Source organism: Alosa pseudoharengus, unplaced genomic scaffold (assembly GCF_046254945.1).
Source record: "Alosa pseudoharengus isolate Yale_2024_CS ecotype anadromous, Long Island Sound unplaced genomic scaffold, YU_APseudo_1.1 YU_APseudo_1.1_scf_23, whole genome shotgun sequence".
Classification (NCBI taxonomy): domain Eukaryota; kingdom Metazoa; phylum Chordata; class Actinopteri; order Clupeiformes; family Clupeidae; genus Alosa; species Alosa pseudoharengus.
The window spans coordinates 11,555,351-11,575,350 of record NW_027468685.1 but is presented as its reverse complement, the minus strand read 5'-3'; the positions used below and the strand labels follow the sequence as shown (position 1 = coordinate 11,575,350).

Genomic DNA, 20,000 nt, shown 5'->3' with positions numbered 1-20,000 from the left:
CTGAGACTGCACTACTGTAATGTGGGTCAGTGTGTGTCTTTGTGTGTGTGTGTGTCTGTGTGTGTGTGTGTGTGTGTTCATTACGGTCACTAGGGAATGCTGGCCAATAGTGTAACATTAGACAAAGCCATACTGGGTGTGTGAGGAGTGATATATTAGGCTGGGCCCAGTGACCTTTACTAGCTAGAACACACAATGTGTGTGTGTGTGTGTGTGTGTTTGCATTTTCATAAGAAAAATTTGGCATTTTTAGATTAGATTAGATTCAACTTTATTGTCATTGTGCAGAGTACAAGTATAAAGACAATGAAATGCAGTTTGCGTCCAACCAGAAGTGCAAAAAAGCAAAGTATACAAAGCAAAGACAGGTGGGGCATAGACAGGACAAGAAATATAGCGCAGTGTATACAGTTGGTTGGTTTACAGAAGGTGATATAGATGCAGTGTATTAATAGCCTGGAAAATCCAGACCCTGGTAATCTAGTAAGATTAAGGGTCTGGCCACGAATAATGAAAATGGCCCAACTCAAGGGGCAGCACCAAGCATGCATTTGAAAATCTCACTGCACACAATTGGAACACACTACAGCCAATGTTTACAGACTGATTCCGGACTGCGACGCAATTGGATAACACTACGACCAACGTTTACTTACTGATTCATTGCAGTGCTGTCGTCATCTGTTTAGCTCACCTCATCGCCCCCCTATATCAGATACACCAATGTTTTTGGTTCCTCGCGAAAGTAACGTGCATTATTACTCATTGCCAGAGTGTCTCGCAGAGAAAATTCAATTGTGCTTTCGTGAGAACTCTGGATTTCCAGGGTAGTGTATTAACAGAATATATTATAAGAAAAACAGAATAAATATGGATATTCAGTATGAACCGTACAGACAGATATGTACAGTATGTACAACTGTACAGTACATGGTAACCGTACCATTGTAGTGCAGAAACAGTAACATCATAAGAGTAGTAAGAAGGGGCTGTTGAGGGGCAAAAATGTCCACAAAATGTTTGTTCCTGTCAAGGTTGCCATGGTCATGGACACCTTAACTGGCAATTTTTCGAGGGAGAGGGGGCTGTTGATTGGCAAAAGTCTGCACAATGTCCGCCTCCTTTTTGTCCCTATCAAGGTCGTAGACACCTCAACAGGCAAAGGAAAGGAAGCATCGGGCGCGGGGCAGGCGCGGGGCGGGGGGGTGGGGCTTAGTTGGTTGGTTGTCTCTGGGATGCAGAGGTAGAGTTCAGTAGGGGTTACAGCCGCCGGGAAGAACCTTCCTCTGAACCTCCTGGTTCGGGTGCGGAGAGACATGTAACGCCTTCCGGAGGGGAGTGGGGTGAACAGTCTGTGGTTGGGGTGACATGGTTAGGGGGCACGTGGTTAGTGCGGACTGGAATGTGAGTTTGTGTGCAGATGACGGGCTACAGAGCGGTGGGTTTCCTGCGCCTGGCCGCAGAGTGATTTCAGATACGCTGAATCAGCCATAAAGCCTCTCTCTTTGGTGATAGCTGTCAGATAACACTTGTTTTGATACTCCGTAGTCAAGAATGGAGCGAGGTCAGCTCTGTGTTGGCAGGCCAAGCTCATTGGTCGGCTGCTAGTAATGTGCTGGACGTTTTATTGGTCGGCTGATAGTAATGTGCTGGACGTCTCCAGTCAGTGTTAATTGCAGACTGAAGAGCAGTCCCATATGACCTTCTTTGAAGTGCCCCCAGCACCTCAGGTCTGCCTTGCTCTCTGGGCTGGATCAAATGGTCCATTTGGTGTTTGTGCTCCAGTAGCCTGATGTTTTCATGGACCAGTTGGTCTCTCACCTCAGTGCTGTGTCTCTGTGTCTCTGTGTCTCTGTGTCTCTGTGTGTGTGTGTGTGTGTGTGTTTATTAAGAGTGTGTCTGTGTTCTATCACTTGGTCCATGTGCGTATGTGTGTTTGTACGCAGGGACTGTTTGCCTGCCAAAGCGGCAGCGAGTGGTGTTTACGTGACTTCATTCACCGAGAGATTACCTGTGTTTACAGAGCAACCCACAATCCTTTGCTCAGGCTGACAGGTGAGCAGGTGGTTGTGAGGTGAGATAGGCGTGTCTGCTTTAAATGGGCCAAAAGTGCATCTGTCCGTCAGTGTGTTTGTTCTGTACACAGACCTAGTATAAACACTGACCTCAACGCAAACCCTGTTGGGATGAACCTGCCCTGACTGTTTGGCCGGAATTCCTATGCATATTCCTCTGAATATCTCTCCAAATGTGCACACTGATTCACACACACACACACACACACACACACACACACACACACACACACACACAGCCCTGTTCCCTGTAACCGTGTAAAAAAGACAGAGGCTAGTGTTATGCATCTGGTAGAGCAGTGTGTTTTGAAGAATCATGGGGCGCAAGTGCCATCCATGTAGGCGAAATGTGCTTTAGTCACTTTGGATAAAACCGTCAACCACTTTACGAACTATGAGTGTCCCTGCCTATTATTGTCACAAGGGGGAACTTTTAGCTAGTGCCACTCTAGTCTTCTGAGTTTCCCACTGAGATTCCCACACAGGCTGACTCATGGAAACCCCCTGCTATTCCATTCATTTGTTTGTTCATGTTGCCATGGGAATAAAGTGTCTGCATAGAGCAGGAGCAGGTTGGTCCTGCTGATGCACTGTCAGATCTATACTCATGTTGGAAGGTGTCATGTTGACTCATGGCAAAGGTAGGCCGGCGTAGTCGGTTAATGTCTTGTGATTTGGCCGTACTTATCATAGGGGCAACAGAAGCACAGACATATCTGACATTTACAGAAAGTTTCAATTCTGTTTTTCACCATACACCCTTTAGCTTGTAACATCTTTCTGTGGAAAAGGCTCCATGTTGAATAGTTATGTTTTTAAAGCACTTTCCAGGAAATATTATTAGGCTCTCTATTTTGCACTGTAGGGACTTTTTGCAGTTCCTAGAAACCCTTTTTTTCTGCGCATTCAGACAGCATGGAACTGGGGATTTAAAGAGTTCTTCAGTTCCTCTGACCGCAGTCTATATACAGTAACTATTTGAGCTCATACATTGGGGTAGGGTCTTTTCCCTGTGCATACAGTAGGAACCATGGCTGATGCATGTCCAGGCAGCAGAAGCACCAGTTTTAAAAATCTCTTTAAAAATAATTCAGCTTCTGTTTAAATTTGCTTGACATAAAAACTGCTTGAGACTGAGGCTGCTGAGACTGACTACTGTCAAGCAACAAATGTCTTCTGGACATTTTATTAACTGGATTTTATTAACAATACTGATTCTTTTTTTTAATGCTTCCTCATACCATGATCTTCTAGTTTGTCAATAGACTTCAGTAGCTAGTAACTAAAAAGCAATGTTGTCCATTTCATTACTTTATGTTGTAAGAATTGGGCTACTAATGTGTGTTAAGTCATCTCAGAGTTGCTATATGCAAATGTAAACAGAAAAAAGCACTAGGAACTGTGTAGTTCTAGGGATAGCCTCTCCAGTTAGTAGTTAGTAGAACTGCGCTCCAAAATCATCAAAAGGGGGTGCTGGTCAGCAGAGGGTACATGTATGAGTGAATCGTGTGTGTGTGTGTGTGTGTGTGTGTGTGTGTGTGTGTGTGTGTGTGTGTGTGTGTGTGTGTGTGTGTGTGTGTGTGTGTGTGTGTGTGTGTGTGTGTGTGTGTGTGTGTGTGTGTGTGTGCTCGTTCCCACTGTTGTATCATCTCTTCAGCTTAGGTAGGAGAAAACCCAGCAGTCTGCAGGTGGAAGATGCGATTTCTTTTTCACCCTGCAGCTCAGGCTGGAAACCTGTGCATCTTTTTGTGCTGCTTCCGTTACAATTTTGCCGGGACCAATCACAAACTGGCTTATCCACCTGGCACGCTATTGGCAGGTTTAAAACGATGACGATAGCGGGAGAGCCTGGAGTTTTTGTGTCGCTCTGCAAACGTCACCCGGTACGTTGGTCTGATTGGTGAATGACTATCCAATTGCGTACAGAGTCATTTTAACTATGCCCGTTGATCACGCCTCTTGTGCAGTAGAAAATTCATAGCGGACTCCCCAGACCAATGTTCAATCTTAAAAGATTGAGCTTGGTCTGGTGAAAGCCAGACTAGGTGGAAGACACTCACATACACACAGTTTTTAAGGGTAATAGGTTGGACTTGAGTGACTGGCTCCCCCTGCTGGTCAGCTGTAGTATTGTTTGGAGTGCTGGGTAGAGTCTGAGGCTGCAGTGCAGTGGAGTGGTTCAGTTCAGTTCAGCTCAGTTCAGCTCAGCTGTTGTGTTGAAGTTGCAGAATGGTGCAGAGGGAGTCTGGCTGCTTCCCACGCTCCCCTCACTCACTCAGTCTGGCATGCAGGAGCGGTATAGGAGCCAGCTTTACTTCCTCAATATAAACACACATCTGGGCTGGTGCATGCCAACACAGACAGAGACATAAACATGTCATACCCATGCCAGCTCACAGACCCCCCCCCCCCACACACACACACACACACGAAGATGGAAACATACCGGTACATATGACATATGTCATACCCATGTTAGCTCTATACACACACACACACACACACACACACACACACACACACATATACACACACACACACACACACACACACACACACACACACACACACAGAGTTTCTGTAATTGGTGTCTGCTGTTGTCCTGATTGTGAGAGTGACGCCACGTTAGTGCACACTGGGAGTTTAATCGAGGCTCTGATGGTCCAGCGTTTCAAAGACCATCTGTTCACAACCTGAGCGGCTCTGTCTAGGCGCAAAATCTCATCTGTGCAAATCCCCCTGTCCCTCCTTTTGGATATCCACTTAGCTTAGTTTCCCACTCTCCTTTCCTTGTCTGTCTCTCTTTATCTCCCTCTCTCCCACTCTCTCTCTCTCTCTCTCTCACACACTCTATTCTTTCCTTCCCTTCGTCTCTCTTTGTCGGTCCCTTTTCATCTCTCCCTTTCCTCTCTCTTTCCTCTCTCTTTTCTCTGTCTCCGCTCCAGTGCGCTCTATGACTAAGTGGTGCAGGCGGCGGGCATGATGTGGCTAAAAGATGCCCTACTTTCACACAAAGGCGGCTGCAGGCTCGTGCCAGTGCAGCGTTTGGCCCCGGCGCCCAGCAGCTCCACTCTGTCAGCTCACATCTCCTCTGGGTCGGGGCGGTTGGTGCGGGTCGGGTAGGGTCGGGTCAGCGTTGGTTGGCACGGGTCGGGTCAGGTCAAGTTGGTATGGGTCGGGTGGGGTCGGGTCAAGTTGGTATGGGTTGGGTGGGGTCGGGTCAAGTTGGTATGGGTCGGGTGGGGTTAGGTCAGGTCAGGGTTGGTTGGCGCGCGTCGGGTCAAGTTGGTGTGGGTCGGGTCAGGTTAGAATTGGTTGGCACGGATCGGGTCGGGTAGGGTCAGGTCAGCGTTGGTTGGCACGGGTCAGGTCGGGTTGTGCTGGGTCCTGTCAGGTCGGGTCAAGGCTGGTTGGGCAAGGTCATACCAAATAAGGTTTAGCCAGAATCAGGTTTTAACGGTGTGGGCCACAGCTGGGCTGCTGTTGTGCACCCCTGCAGTCACGCATGCGGTCAGGCACGCACAGCATCTGTCTGCTGCTTCCTATTCTGACGAGAGGAGATTTGTAATGCAGTGTTCCCACAGAATTGAATTCTATTTGTGGAGGTTTGCAGAATTAACTTGAATGCAACGGTTTTTAACAAATTAGCGCAGCGTGGTTATGATGCTAACCAGCTTTAAGCACAATTTATTACAACCTAGAAAATCATTGTGTGGTGGTCAGTGTTGATATTGTGGTGGGCAGCCACAAATAAGTCAATGTATGGGAAACACTGTAATGGTGATCTGACCCCCCCCCCCCTCTTTTTCTGTTTGTTCTCTCCGTTTCTTTCTCTTTTAGGTTCGTAAGCACATCACAGACCTGTACGAGGATCTGAGAGATGGACACAACCTCATCTCACTACTGGAGGTGCTGTCAGGAGTCACACTGGTGAGAGGCAACACACACACACGCACACACACACACACACACACACACACACACACACACACACACACACACACACACACACACACACACACACACACACACACACACCTATGAACTCAGATATTGAGGTTTGCCTGGTCTACATTCACATAATGCATGTAGAAATTCTGTATTTCTTTAACATTACTGTGACTGGTCACGGAGATGCAGTGATATAGTCCTACTGCACAAGCTGCACTCAGTATGGCTGAACTGAGGAGCACTGTGACTGGTCACGGAGATGCAGTGATATAGTCCTACAGCACAAGCTGCACTCAGTATGGCTGAACTGAGGAGCACTGTGACACACCTGCAGCAGCTTGCAGGTTTTGGCACTCAGACCTGACAAGGAGTCAGCAGTTTGTGTGTGCTCATTCATCTTTGTGTGTGCGTGTGAGAGAGAGGATGAGAGAGCATCTGCAATGGCCATAGACAGCCATGCAGTTATTAAATGTGTGCATTACTGGAATGTGATACATAGACACTCATGGCAACACCACACACACACACACAAAGAAACAAACAAGCAAACAATCTGTCAAACACCGTTCTTTACATCTTTTAGTGGAGATTTGGTGTTTGGTGGAGTTTTTGAGGGTGTGTGTATGTGTTCTCAGGAGTGTGTGATTGTGTGTGTGTGTGTGTGTGTGTGTGTATGTGCGTGCACTTCTGTGCCGTCTCTGGGTCTTGGAGCACTCTGAGCTTTCCACTGCTGCTCTATTTCTAACTCTTCATTTGCATCTCTTGTTTGCTGCCAAACTTGCTATTTTCCAGTTTTCATTTCTCTTTTTGTTTCCTGTTTCACTCTCTTTTCGTCTCTTTCTCTCTCTCTCTCTCCCTCCCTCCTCCCCTCTATCTCTCTGTATGAGCATCCACTCATCTCCACTCCTCCCCTCTTTCCTCTCTTTCACTGTGCCCTCCATTTCTGTCTCTCTATCTTTCTATCGGTCTTCAATGGGATCAGCGTAAGGGTGTGTCCACGATGAGGAGAGTGTGTGTGTCACGCGCCCCCCCGCTCATTCTGACGGGGGGCGAGGAGGAGGATGGAGACCAGGGAGTATGTGTGACCTGACCTCCCCTGTAACTGCCCCCCTCACATGCACAAACACACGCGGTGCTCTGATACTGCATGTCAGTAATGCGCGCATGCTGCGCGAGTGTGTGTGTGTGTGTGTGTGTGTGTGTGTGTGTGTTTTACTCTCACCCTTTAACACTCATCCTCTGTGCCAAGGGTGCAAACAGAGCAGGGCCATAAACAAGATCATATCGCCTGAAACCCAAAGCATTTGCAGACATTCACACCGACATGGTGAATAGCATTGACCTTGTCAGTCCAATTTCATTTATTTGAGCGACTAGGCAAAGCTTTCTTGACATGATTTAATTGTCCGTAACGTGATTTTATATTGTCATGACAAATTTGCCCCAATTATGGTTACATACAGACACACATACACACATACAGACACACATACATACAGTGGTGTAGTCTATGTGATATGCATGACTATGCAGTATACCCACTTAAAAAGCATCACCATCTCAGTATACCCACTTAAAATAGGCAAGGATACATATTAACATTTGGGGTTGATCACAGTATACCCACTACCGCAAACTACTACATCGCAGTATTTCCACTACAGCTAACTCGACTACACCACTGCATACATATACATATACATACAGACATACAGGCATGTCTTGTGTATGGACCTTCCCTGCATACTCACACGCACATAGACACACACCTGGTTGAGTGCGGGCAGGTTAGTGTGTAGTGGGCATTGCTCAGTGGGCGCTCCGCTAGCTTCTGAGCTGCCAGTAGGCTGTTGGGCCGCGCTGCTGAATTCTACGCACTCAGCAGAAACTGCATCACAAACCCCCCGCCAGCATGATGTGTTCTTCCCGCGCACTGCTGATGCACCCAGTGGCCACCCCCCTGCCCACCCCCCCCGCTCCCCAGTCTCGCCCCATGCTGCTGATGACCCTCCTGCCCCCTGCCCTGCCCTGCCCCCCCCTCCAATCCCCCCTCCCTGACACTCTGCAGCCTGGCAGCCTGCATTTTCCACCCTTAGCAAAAATTCTAACATGGGAGTGGTACAGGGAGTGACTTGGTGTGTGTGTGTGTGTGTGTGTGTGTGTGTGTGCGCGTGTGCGTGTGTGCCTGTGTGCGTGTGTGCCTGTGTGCGTGTGTGTGCGCGTGCGTGCGTGCGAGCGAGGGCGTGTTTGTGTCTGGCTTTAGAAATTATTGATGGCTTGTGTTGGTGTGTATCTGAGTGGGATAACGAAATGGACACTTATGCTAAAATGTGTGCATGTGTGTGGGGGGTCTGCTTTGCTGTGGGGGATGTTAGGGTTCAAGGTCATAGTCAGCTGAGATTGACCGCTGGGTTGGATGTGCCGTCACCAGTTTTCTGATGGAAACATGAAATGACAGGACTTACATCCACATACACTGACACACACACACACACACACACACACACACACACACACACACACACACACACACACACACACACACACACACACAGTGATGCTCAGTTTTTTCACAATCCTTGATGCTTGATGCACAGCGATGAGACTCTGCTTCTTCACAATCCCCTTCCAGCTGCTGCGTTTGCTGTGTCATGCTTCTCACCTTGCACACACACACACAGGGTCACAAACGGTCACACAGACACACTCACATGTATATGTACAATATCTGCCGTAACCTGGCAATTGTATCTGTATTATGTAGTCACACAGACACACTCACATGCTAACACGCTATCTGCCGTAACCTGGCAATTGTATCTGTATTATGTAGTCATTCTGTTTTTGTTTTTGTCCCCCCTCTCCCCTCCAGCCAAGGGAGAAAGGGCGCATGCGCTTCCACAGGCTTCAGAATGTGCAGATCGCCCTGGACTTCCTCAAACAGAGACAGGTGAGGTTCTCTCTCCCACACTCATACACACATGTATACAAACTGTACACAGAAACATGCCGCACATATAGATACATGTCTCACACACACACAGACAGACACACAGACAGACACACAGATAGACACACACGTGTATACAAACTGTACACCAAAACATGCCGCACACATAGAGACACACAGCCAGACACAGACAGACACATAGAGACACACAGACAGACACAGACAGACACAGACAGACACAGACAGACACAGACAGACAGACACAGACAGACACAGACAGACAGACAGACACAGACAGACAGACAGACAGACACAGACAGACAGACACAGACAGACAGACACAGACAGACACAGACAGACAGACAGACAGACAGACACAGACAGACACAGACAGACAGACACAGACAGACAGACAGACACAGACACACAGACGAACACATTTTTACTACTGTCATGCATACACTCACATATGCACAAACACACAAACATAGACATTAAGACACATAGCCACATAATATCCCTGTTTAAAATTAATTCTGCTAGTGATGCATTGCTACTGGACACACAGCAGCTAGTGATGCATTGCTACTGAACACACAGCAGCTAGTGATTCATTGCTACTGGACACACAGCAGCTAGTGATTCATTGCTACTGGACACAGTAGCTTGTGATGCATTGCTACTGGACACAGTAGCTAGTGATGCATTGCTGCTGGACACACAGCAGCTAGTGATGCATTGCTACTGGACACACAGTAGCTAGCCAGAGGAGGGGGGTTGGGCGATCAAGACAAACTGGGAGGACTAACCCTCCTCATGTCAGCTGTGTGTGTCTGTGTGTGTCTCTGTGTGTGTGTGTGTGTGTGTGTGTGTGTGTGTGTGTGTGTGTGTGTGTGTGTGTGTGTGTGTGTGTGTGTGTGTGTGTGTGTGTGTGTGTGTGTGTGTGTGTGTGTGTGTGTGTGTGTGTGTGTGTGTGTGTGTGTGTGTGTGTGTGTGTGTGTGTGTGGTGGCATGAGCTGTGTAGAAGACAGTTGCTGGCTGACTGAGCAGATTCTGTCCCTGTCTGAGGAATGAGTCCTCTGGTCATGCATGCCCAAACACCACAGACACTGCCAGTGCCTCCAGAGAGACTCCTCTTCTGTCTCTCCTCATTTCTGTCTTCCTCCCTCAGCCTTTCTCTCTCTCTCTCTCTCTCTCTCTCTCTCTCTCTCTCTCTCTCTCTCTCTCTCTCTCTCCCTCCCTCCCTTCTCTCTTTCTTTCTCTTTGCCATTAGCTCTCTCTCACTTAAAATCCCACTATAATATGAGTCTCTTGTGCTACTCTCTCCGAGACGTCCTAGATAGCTTGGCTCTTTCCATGTTGTGTTCAGAAGGATCATGCTAGTTGAGAGGGGAAGTGGTGGATAGTTAACTAGCAAAAAATCTCAGGTTTAAAGTGTAAACTTATCTCAGTTTAGTATATATATATATATATATATATATATACTAAACTGAGATAAGTTTACACTTTAAACCTGAGATTTTTTGCTAGTTAACTATCCACCACTTCGCCTCTCAGTATATAGTGTACAGTATGTTGTAGTGAAATGTCACTTTTAATAATAAAAAAGAGCTCACCGTGTAGTGAATTACATGGCACCCACCACTGATTCAATGACGTACTGCAGACAATATGTTAAAGTTTTGATTTAGGTACAAGTAATCAGAAGTGTCACGCGATATCATAATTCCCTGCTCTATCTGCAACCAACTCTAACTTCTACCTTCTTTCACGCAGGTCAAGCTAGTGAACATCCGTAACGATGACATCACAGACGGGAACCCCAAACTCACACTGGGCCTCATCTGGACCATCATCCTTCACTTCCAGGTCTGTTTGCCCACAATTCTCTGCTTGCTTGTTTGTTCTCCTGCGAGTTTACTGTCCAGCTCCGCAGGGCCTGCTGAGGCCTTCAGGGACACAGACACACAAACACACAGACACAAACACACAGACACAAACACACAGACACACAGACACAAACACACAGACACAAACACACAGACACAAACACACAGACACAAACACACAGACACAGACACAGACACAAACACACAGACACAAACACACAGACACAAACACACAGACACAAACACACAGGCACACAGACACACAGACACACAGGCACACAGACACACAGACACACAGACACACAAACACACAGACACAAACACACAGACACAAACACACAGACACAAACACACAGACACAAACACACAGACACAAACACACAGACACAAACACACAGACACACAAACACACAGACACACAGACACACAGACACACAGACACAGACACTCTCTTTAGGCAGTGCAGTGTTGATCATGGAAGCTTTAAGTTTGTGTGACCGCTGTTTATCATGTACAGAAGTGTGTTCAGAAAGAGATGTGTGTTTGTTTGTGTTCAAACTATTTGTTGGGTTTTTTGTTTGAGTGTGTGTGTGTGTGAGTGTGGGTTATTCATCATTAGCTACAGATCTGTGCACTCACTAAGGCTCCAAGAACCCTAATTCTTTGACCTTGTTTGTTGATGAGAGAGAAAGAGAGACAGAGAGAAAGAGAAACAGAGAGAGAGAGCCTCAGATGGCATGTCCTCAGTTTTTGGTAACCAGCAGGCAGGACACTATGACAGGTCAGGTCCAAACCCCTATTGAGCTGCCAGGCAGAAGCTTGTGTGGGTGGAGCAGGCATTCACACACACACACACACACACACACACACACAAACACACACACACACACACAGAGAGAATATGAAAGCCTGGCTGAACATTGCCCTGGCACATTCATTCGCACAGGCAAACCAGTGAAAATTCTTATCAAATGCATCACGTCTTCTGCAGTTTTCTATGCACAATAATACATGGGGTTTTGTGGAGGTTGCAATCTCAGTTCACTGGCTCATAAATAAGTAGGATGAAGACAAACCAATAGGGAGATGAAATTAAGGACTTGAAATATAATACAGGACCCTTATGAATTCTTGACACCAATAACTCCAGGCTGTTCTTGCTCAGTAATTGCACTGGTGTTATACCACCTGCTCATTGACTTTGTGTGAAGATGACCTGACATCGAGGTAAATCTGTCTTCCGCAGGTTTCCCCTAGCAGTTAGTGTGTCGTACATTTTCATTTATGGAAATGGGGGTTGAGCAAGCCGTAGTGTTAACATAAGTCTTTGATGCTCAGCTCTTACTGGTCTGCACTTCCCATTTTTCACCACTAGAGAGCACTGTGGGCCTTTTGGGGGGGATGACATCACAAGGTGACAGGGGGAACTGGTTGCCAAGGAGACAGCTCCCCTGTATGACTGGGCAGCCACTTCAATCAGCATGATTCAGCAGAAAGTCGGGCAGGGAAATGGACTGGGGGACGGCGAGAGAGATGGAGAGACAGACAGAGAGAGAGGGAGGTAGAGAGAGAGGGAGAAGAGAGAGAGGGAAGACAAGTGTGTCAGGGTGGGAGGAGGGATGGACATGAGCAAGAGATAAGGTGGAAGGGTAGAGAGAGAGAGGGAGAGAGGGGAAGGGATTCGAGGGGAAGCCCAGTGTTGCGGACTCAATAATGAGGCTTAAATAATGAGGGGAAAGGGAGATCTATATGATGGTCTTGTGTATGTGGGGCTAAGTGCATCTGAGAGCATGATTGCCTGTCAAAGGTCTGTTTGGATAGGGAGTGGAAAACAATATTATAATTTAAATTCTTTGAGCTAAACACAATGTGCTCCCCTCCGAGTCAGAGATGATGGACCAGACGCTCAGTCTGGTCACTGAGCACATAATTTACTGGAAATAGCGGGCAGCATTTTTCCAGGCCAGACAACACAGGGCAGGGTATGGGAACACAAACACACACACACACACACACACAGACACACACACACACAATCACACACACAGACACACACACACACACAATCACACACACAATCACACACACACACACACACACACACACACACACACACACAGACAATCACACAAGCTAACAGCAGGGTAGGAAGACAGGAGTTAGATGTCCCTTCTGAATGAGCAAGTTCCAAAGTTTGTGATTTCAAGGTTAGTCAACACAGATATGCCTCAAGATTTTAGTCACATTCAAGCTCTTACATCCAACGACTAGATTTTTACAATAGAAGTGTTTGGAGGTATGGGGCAACTTGCAGATTGTACACATTTTTAGAAAAATATGCCGGTCTGTCCTGCTAAGACGGCAATACCAGGTCAGGTGCCCCAGAAAGCCACTGCACTGCAAAAGTCATCAGTAAGAGAGCATGGGGGCATCTTGGACTGCCTCTGCCTCAGTGAAGTTAATGCTGTGGCATGCTGGGAAGCTGGAACATTCCGAGTGGGTTTCCTGAAAAACGGCACGGCCATACCGTGTCTGGGGCGTGTGGTCGGTTTCTGGGCCATTGGCAGCAGACTATGTGGTGATCTGGAAGCCGTGTCAGAGGCCTCTGTTTGACTGTGACCATCTAGGGAGGTAGTCGGAAGGAGAAGAATGAGAATGAAACAGGAGAGAGGGAGGGAGGGAGGGAGAGAGAGGGAGGGAGAGATGGAGAGAATTTGCATTGCCGGATCAGGAAACTTTCCATCTCTGGAGGATCAAAGGAGAGTTGTTCCTTAAGATTTGGAAAGGCGCAGGAGGGTGACCCTGCCGTCTGTAAAAACACTCTCTGTCTTTCTGTCTTGTTGTTATCACGTTATTATCACATTATCACGTTATCGCTCTGACGCTGTATCATTTCATCAGTCTATCTCTCTACTCCTCTCCCTAATCCCATCATTCCAGATGGGAGGCCCTCTGCTGTTGTGTGTCTCCTCTCCGATCCTCATTCAGTCAGTCATTCAGTGCTTAACCTCGCCTACTGCAGAGTCGCAAGGGGCCGCTAATTGTGCACCTGTCATTCTCATGTGTTGGTGTGTGTGTGTTTGTTCGTGTGTGTGTGTGTATGCGTGTGAATGTGCTGTGTGGTATCTTGCAATCTGCCACTATAGTACTGTTACTCGAGTTGTAGAACCCTGTAATTAGTCAGCAACCCCACAGAGGGTTTGTGTGTGTGTTTGTGCGTGTGTGTGTGTGTGTGCATGCGTGCGTGCGTGCTTGTGTTTTTGTGTGCGAGAGTTTTTGCGTTGTGTGGGTGTTTGATCACATTTGAACATGACATCATGGAGTTGTAATGCTCAGTGTGTTGAGTGGGAGGGAAGGAGCTGGGAGGATGATGCCAGCGAGGGAGAGAGGAATTTCTTCACCCTCCTCCCCCCTCCCTCCCTCCCTCCCTCCATCTCTTTTTCTCTCTGCCTCCTCTCCCACCACTCCTGTTTCTTATCCTCCCTTCACACTCTTCTACTCTTCTGTTCATCCTCCCTTCACACCTCCATTCATCCTCCTTTTCACCATCACCCTCTTTCTGTGCTGTCGTTTATATCCCACATGCATTCATTCAAATACCCCAACCACCACACTTACACACACACACACACACACACACACACACACACACACACACACACACACACACACACACACACACAAACACAAACACATACACACACAGACACACATTCAAAACATACATTTTGTGAGTTTTCTTTGTCTTTCTTTCTCAAAAGAGATCTGATTTATTTTCTTATGTTAGCTGCAACAACCTCAAATGGATTTTTGGTTGTGTGAGCAAGAGAGAGAGAGAGAGAGAGTGTGTGTGTGTGTGTGTGTGTGTGTGTGTGTGTGTGTGTGTGTGTGTGTGTATGTGAGTGTGTTAGCCTGTGTCTGCCCTAGTGTGTGCGCAGAACACACAGCGCAGAAGCAACAGCATAGAGTGAGTGTGAGTGAGAAAGCAGAAGGGGGGGGGGGGCGGGAAGGAGGAGGAGGAGGAGGAGGAGGGGGGATTTGAGCCAGCTGATAGGAGGAGAGAGAGAAGAGGGAGGGAGTGAGAGAAGAGTGGAGGGAGGGAGGGAGTGGGAAAGAGAGAGAGAGAGAGTTAAAGCAGCAGCAGCAGCGGTAGTCTGAAGCTGAGGCGTAGCGGAGATAAAGCTCTTTTCCCTGCCTGCCCGTGCCAGAGAGAGGAAGAGAGGGAGCGAGAGGGAGGGAGGGAGCAGACGAACGAGCCATCGACCGAGACGAGAGAGAGAGAGGGAGCCTGCTGTCACTGGAGCTCCTGGCTTTCGCTGGATTTGTAGGCCTCCGGATCTTTTAGTGGACGCTCACACACTCCCACTCTTTTTGTGCTACGGCTTTACCACAGGAGCGATCGCCCATCCCTGCAGCCACACTCTCTCTGCCTCACACAGACACACACACACACACCCTCAACCTCGCACGCCTACACAACACTCATTGTGTGTCTGTGGAGGAAACCCACAGCGTATCAATCGGATCAATTCGCCCGATGTCTCTCTGATGGAGCCCTCTCTCTCTCTGGCTCCGGAGCCCTTCCTCCTCCCCCCTGGCTCTCCGCCTCTCTCCTGCCCGACGCGAGGAGCTCACAGCACCGGCTAGCATCTCCAGCTGGCACCCCTCTCTCTGTCCAGAGCTCAGCCCAGCCCAGCCCAGCCCGGCCACAACCCCAGCTCCAGCCTCCCGCCGCTGTAATTAGATTCATAGACCGGAGGAGCTCCAGCAGCAACAGCAGCAGCAGCAGAGGGAAGAGAGCAGTAAGCGGAGATCTGACACTGGGGGAGAGAGGGAGAGAGAGAAGCGCGGAGCTGCCGGCGTGTGCAGAGGGATGGATGTTCAGAGTGCTCCACATGCCTAATACTCTCTGGGGCCACATGTGAGTCGGACTGTAGCTATACAGTACGTGCCTGAACGTGCAACTGAAAATAGACCTGGAGGGGCCTTTACAGTGGAACAGCTGCTGAGCTGACAAAGACCGTGACCCAACGCGGCCAGGAGGATTTAAAGCTGGCCTCTTTGTGAGGTGATGTGTGTAGACGTTGCAGGTGTGTGCATGTATGTTTCGTGTGAGACGTCTCCGGAACTTGACATCATTCCCGACCTTTTTTGACCCGCGTGCACACCATACGTGAGATTCTAGTCGCCGTGGCAGCAAAGCCGTCAACCCACCTCCCCCTTCTCCGTGGCTCTTTAACAATCTGGAGAGCCAAGGTTCCCGAGGGAGGCTCCAACACAACCAACACACACGCATTTGTAGCTGTCGCCAACAACACTCACACAACAAGCTGAGGGGCAACATGTGGACTACTGCCCCCTGAGGGACTAGAATCATCCCATGACGGTACCGCCCGCGCCCACAGAGGATCATGGGAATGCACTCTGACTGAGACCAAAGACTGCCTGTGCCTGTTCCGAATAACTGTTTCTCTGTAGCCACACGTTGATGTCTTGAGCTTGCTGTCGTGACATCCTCCGATCGCTGCCAAAGAACTGCCACCAGCATCAGGACAATTAGTACAACTTACGACTCCTCCAGCGGCTCCTGTTACAGCTGTTCTTGCCCTGCTGCCGCAACAGGAGGAAAGTCGGACATCAATAATCCATGTGGCGGCTTTCAGGGAAAACACTGGAGCATGTTTTTTTTTTTTTTTTATTGCTCTGCGCCGTTACTGACGTGGAAATCTCAGTCCAGATAGATCACTCCCCCGTGGCCAGGCTGCACGTGACCGCACAGGACCTGCTGACGATGGAGCCGGTGTTTGTATCCCGCTACCGGTGATGCGCGGAGCGTTCGCTCACTCCCTCCACACACACACACACACACCGCAGGAGTGCGTGTGAGAGAGTGCAAGGAGGGAGAGTGAGTGAGTGTGTGTGTGTGAGTGTGTGTTCGTCTACACTGCTGCAGCGTCTGCGTAGCTTGAGAGATCAACGTTGGCATTTTTGCAGTGGACCTCGGGAGCTGATTTCTCGTCCGATAATTGTGCCAAAGAGTCCCGCGGTTATTTGTTGAAGCTGTGGAACAGTGGATTGTGGAACAAAATTCTAATGGAAACTAACACACTCTCAGGTAGGGCATAACTTATCTAGTATCTGCACTGCCTAAATTAGGAGAGAGAAGGAAAGAGAGAGAGTCAGAGAGGGAAAGAGAGGTAGAGAGAGAACATCGGCAGCAGAAATTAAATTTTTCATGAGGAGAGCAGCTGCATATGTTCTGCGGCGTGTCCTTGAATTGAGGAGAACCCAACTGCCACTGTCCGTGCCACACGTGAGAGGGTCATTCGTGGCATTCGGCTGACTGAGGAAAAAAACGACGAGAGAGAGAGAGAGAGAGAGAGAGGGAGACTAATCAACAGGAGGAGAATATGTGGGTCTGCTGAATTGGTGCATGCAAGCCTGCTGTTCTGAATATCTGAAGACCAGACTGACGGAAGCAACCTAACCAACGGACTGTATCAATGAAATAGTTCTCCGCTTGTCCACGGCCTGTTTGACATTATCTGTCTCCTCACATTTCTATACGTGTTATCTGTCTCCTCACATTTCTATACGTGTTATCTGTCTTCTCACACTCCTGACGCTCTCGCTAGCCACACACACACCAGCTCTCTCTGATCTCTGTAATGACACACGCCTCCCCCAGGGCGTGGGTGAGAAAGAGCTCTTGCTGAGCTGCTCTCTGTGAGACGGACAGACAGACAGGCTGACGGACGGAGATGGGGAGCTCCCTGGGGTGTGTGAAGGAGCCGCGGGAGGGGGCGCGGCAGGGCACCGCTCCCCTGTCCCCGAAACGCCGCCTCCGCTTCCGGCGCAAAAAAAAATCCCGGAAACGGTCGAAGGCGGGTGAGGAGGAAGGAGAGAGGGTGCAGAGTCCTGAGGAGAGGCAGTTGGCGGCGGTGGAGGAGGAGGAGGTGGCCGTTGGACCGGACGAGGCTCCCAGCCTATCGGAAAGCGCCGGCTTCTCCGAGACCCCGAGAGGGACTGAGCTGAGACCTCCGTCAGTGATGGGAACTGTGATTGAGGGGAGTGTGGGGTCAGTGCGGGGCAGCCGGATCGCCATTTTGTCCCCCGACCCCAGTCCTGCGTGGGCTGGAGCCTTCCACCGAACGGACCAGCCCGAGAGGGCAGGGGATGAGCACGCGTCCGCCGACCCCCCTCAGGGCAGTGCCACTCCGGGAGGGGGCCGCGTGTGCCGCGTCCGGCAGCGTGTGCAAGGGGTGCCGGAGAGACCGCGCATTGTCAAAGCCCGGTCGCCTGGGAAAGAAGAGGACCGAGCACAGCCTGAGCAGAGTGAGGAAGAGGAGGGGCCAGAAGAGGAAGAGGCGGAGCTAACCGAGGAAGAGGCGCAGATTGCCGCAGGCGGTCGGGACCCTCGGCCCACATCTTCGAGGAAGGAGCGCAAAGGCGTGGTGCACATCCGGGAGGTGGGGGGCCGCCTGTGTGTGGTGCGGACGGTGTACCCAAGCGACTACGGCTCTCCGGTCTGGGGGGCAGGGAGGGGTCTGGAGGTGCAGGCCGAGCCCCCGGCAGTGTCCCCCGAGCAGGGAGGGGTCCTGCGGGTGCGTCTGAACGAGACGCAGGGGAGGGCGGAAGCGGGAGTGAGGGACGACACCCCCGTGGTGGTGCTGCACGACAAGGACGCCCCGTCTAGGGCCGCCTCGTTGCAGGACCCCCAGTCCTCGGGCTACGTCAGCGATGCGCAGCTCACCTCCACAGAGACAGGGGGCGCCCTGCAGACGGACTTTGGGGGGTTCACCAGCAGCTCCTCTGACATGCTGGACTCGTCTGTGTTAGAGAGTCCGCTCTCACCTACAGACAAGCCAGCCAGCGCCAACACCCAGGTCAGACCTGTGCTCCATCTTTCTCTCTCTATTTTATTCTCTCTCTCTCTCCCACGTTTCCTTATCCCTCTTTTTTCCCTGTTTCTCTCTGGATGCTTGTCAGATCAGTGTGTGTTGCAGTAGGGCATAGCAATGAGCATATTTCACGTGTGTGTGTGTGTGTGTGTGTATGTATGTGTGTGCGCTCATGTGGTAGCATTAGCATGGCCTATCAGTGCTGAAACACTCAGCATTCCTTATATCCTTCCTGGCTGCATCCCTAGAGCCTAATCAGTCCTGCACAGAATGCAGGACTCTCCCCCTCTGCCTCAGCATCCCTCTATCAGTCATTATTGTCCCTCTCTCCCTCCCTCTTTCCCTCTCTCTTCCCTCACTCATGTCAGCTCCTGACAACCCACATTTAGGTTTTGCTTGTTTAACTGTGGCACTGACAACACACACTCATACACACTCCAGACACACACACCTTCACTAACATGCTCACTCACACACATTCAGACACACATATTCAGACACACACACTCACACACTCACATATGTCAAGTCTGGATTTAGTGGCTCACTGCCATTGCCTCAAGCAACAGAGCTGGAATAATAAGTGTGTCCTCTGTAGATGTGTGTGGGTCCTGTGTGGGTGTCTGAATTTTGTCCATTTTCACGGGCTGAGATGCAGGTCCCCTGTGTAACATATGGGCTGTGCACGATAAATGTTGTAGTGCACATGTAGTAAAGTAAAGCATGTGCTGTCAGCATGAAGCTGCATGTGTGAATTTGACTTTGATATAAAAATCAACTTGGCTTCTACCTTTCTGCTCACATTTGACAGAAACACACACTCTCTCTCTCACACACACACACACACACACACACACACACACACACACACACACACACACACACACCCTTACTCACTCTCCGTTCAAGCTTGCATCAGTCTCTCACACCACTGTACTGCGAGAGCCAATAGTCATGTAAACATCACACACACACACACACACATCCATAGTCACACACAGTTGCAGTAGACAAGCCTGTCTCACAGAGAATTCATTACCAAGGCCTTACAGTGTTGTTTGTTTGAGGTGCCTATCAACCGTAAGAAAACCCCTATTAGTAAAACATCAGTCAGCAGTTTCACTGGGTGGCTGTGTATGCCTGTTTGCCTTTGTCTTTGTTTGTCTGCTTCTATCTGATACTGTGGATGTGTATATATATATATATATATATCACACCATGTGTGTGTGTGTGT

General features: G+C 49.3%; 1 protein-coding gene across 16 annotated transcripts in view; it reads left to right on the top strand.

Annotated features, from left to right (window-relative positions):
* The window catches only part of macf1a (microtubule actin crosslinking factor 1a), a 195,251-nt gene that overhangs the window by 68,399 nt on the left and 106,852 nt on the right, over nucleotides 1–20,000 (top strand). For 6 of the 16 annotated variants that reach the window (XM_076301480.1, XM_076301481.1, XM_076301477.1 and 3 more), the window contains exon 1: nucleotides 15,702–18,751. In XM_076301480.1, coding sequence (XP_076157595.1) covers nucleotides 17,627–18,751 — 1,125 coding nt within the window. In that variant the 5' untranslated portion in view covers nucleotides 15,702–17,626. Of the gene's footprint in view, nucleotides 1–5,915; nucleotides 6,006–7,008; nucleotides 7,102–8,898; nucleotides 8,977–10,752; nucleotides 10,846–15,701; nucleotides 18,752–20,000 lie in introns of those variants that run through there. The other 10 variants (XM_076301483.1, XM_076301487.1, XM_076301488.1 and 7 more) reach the window with 3 other exon arrangements.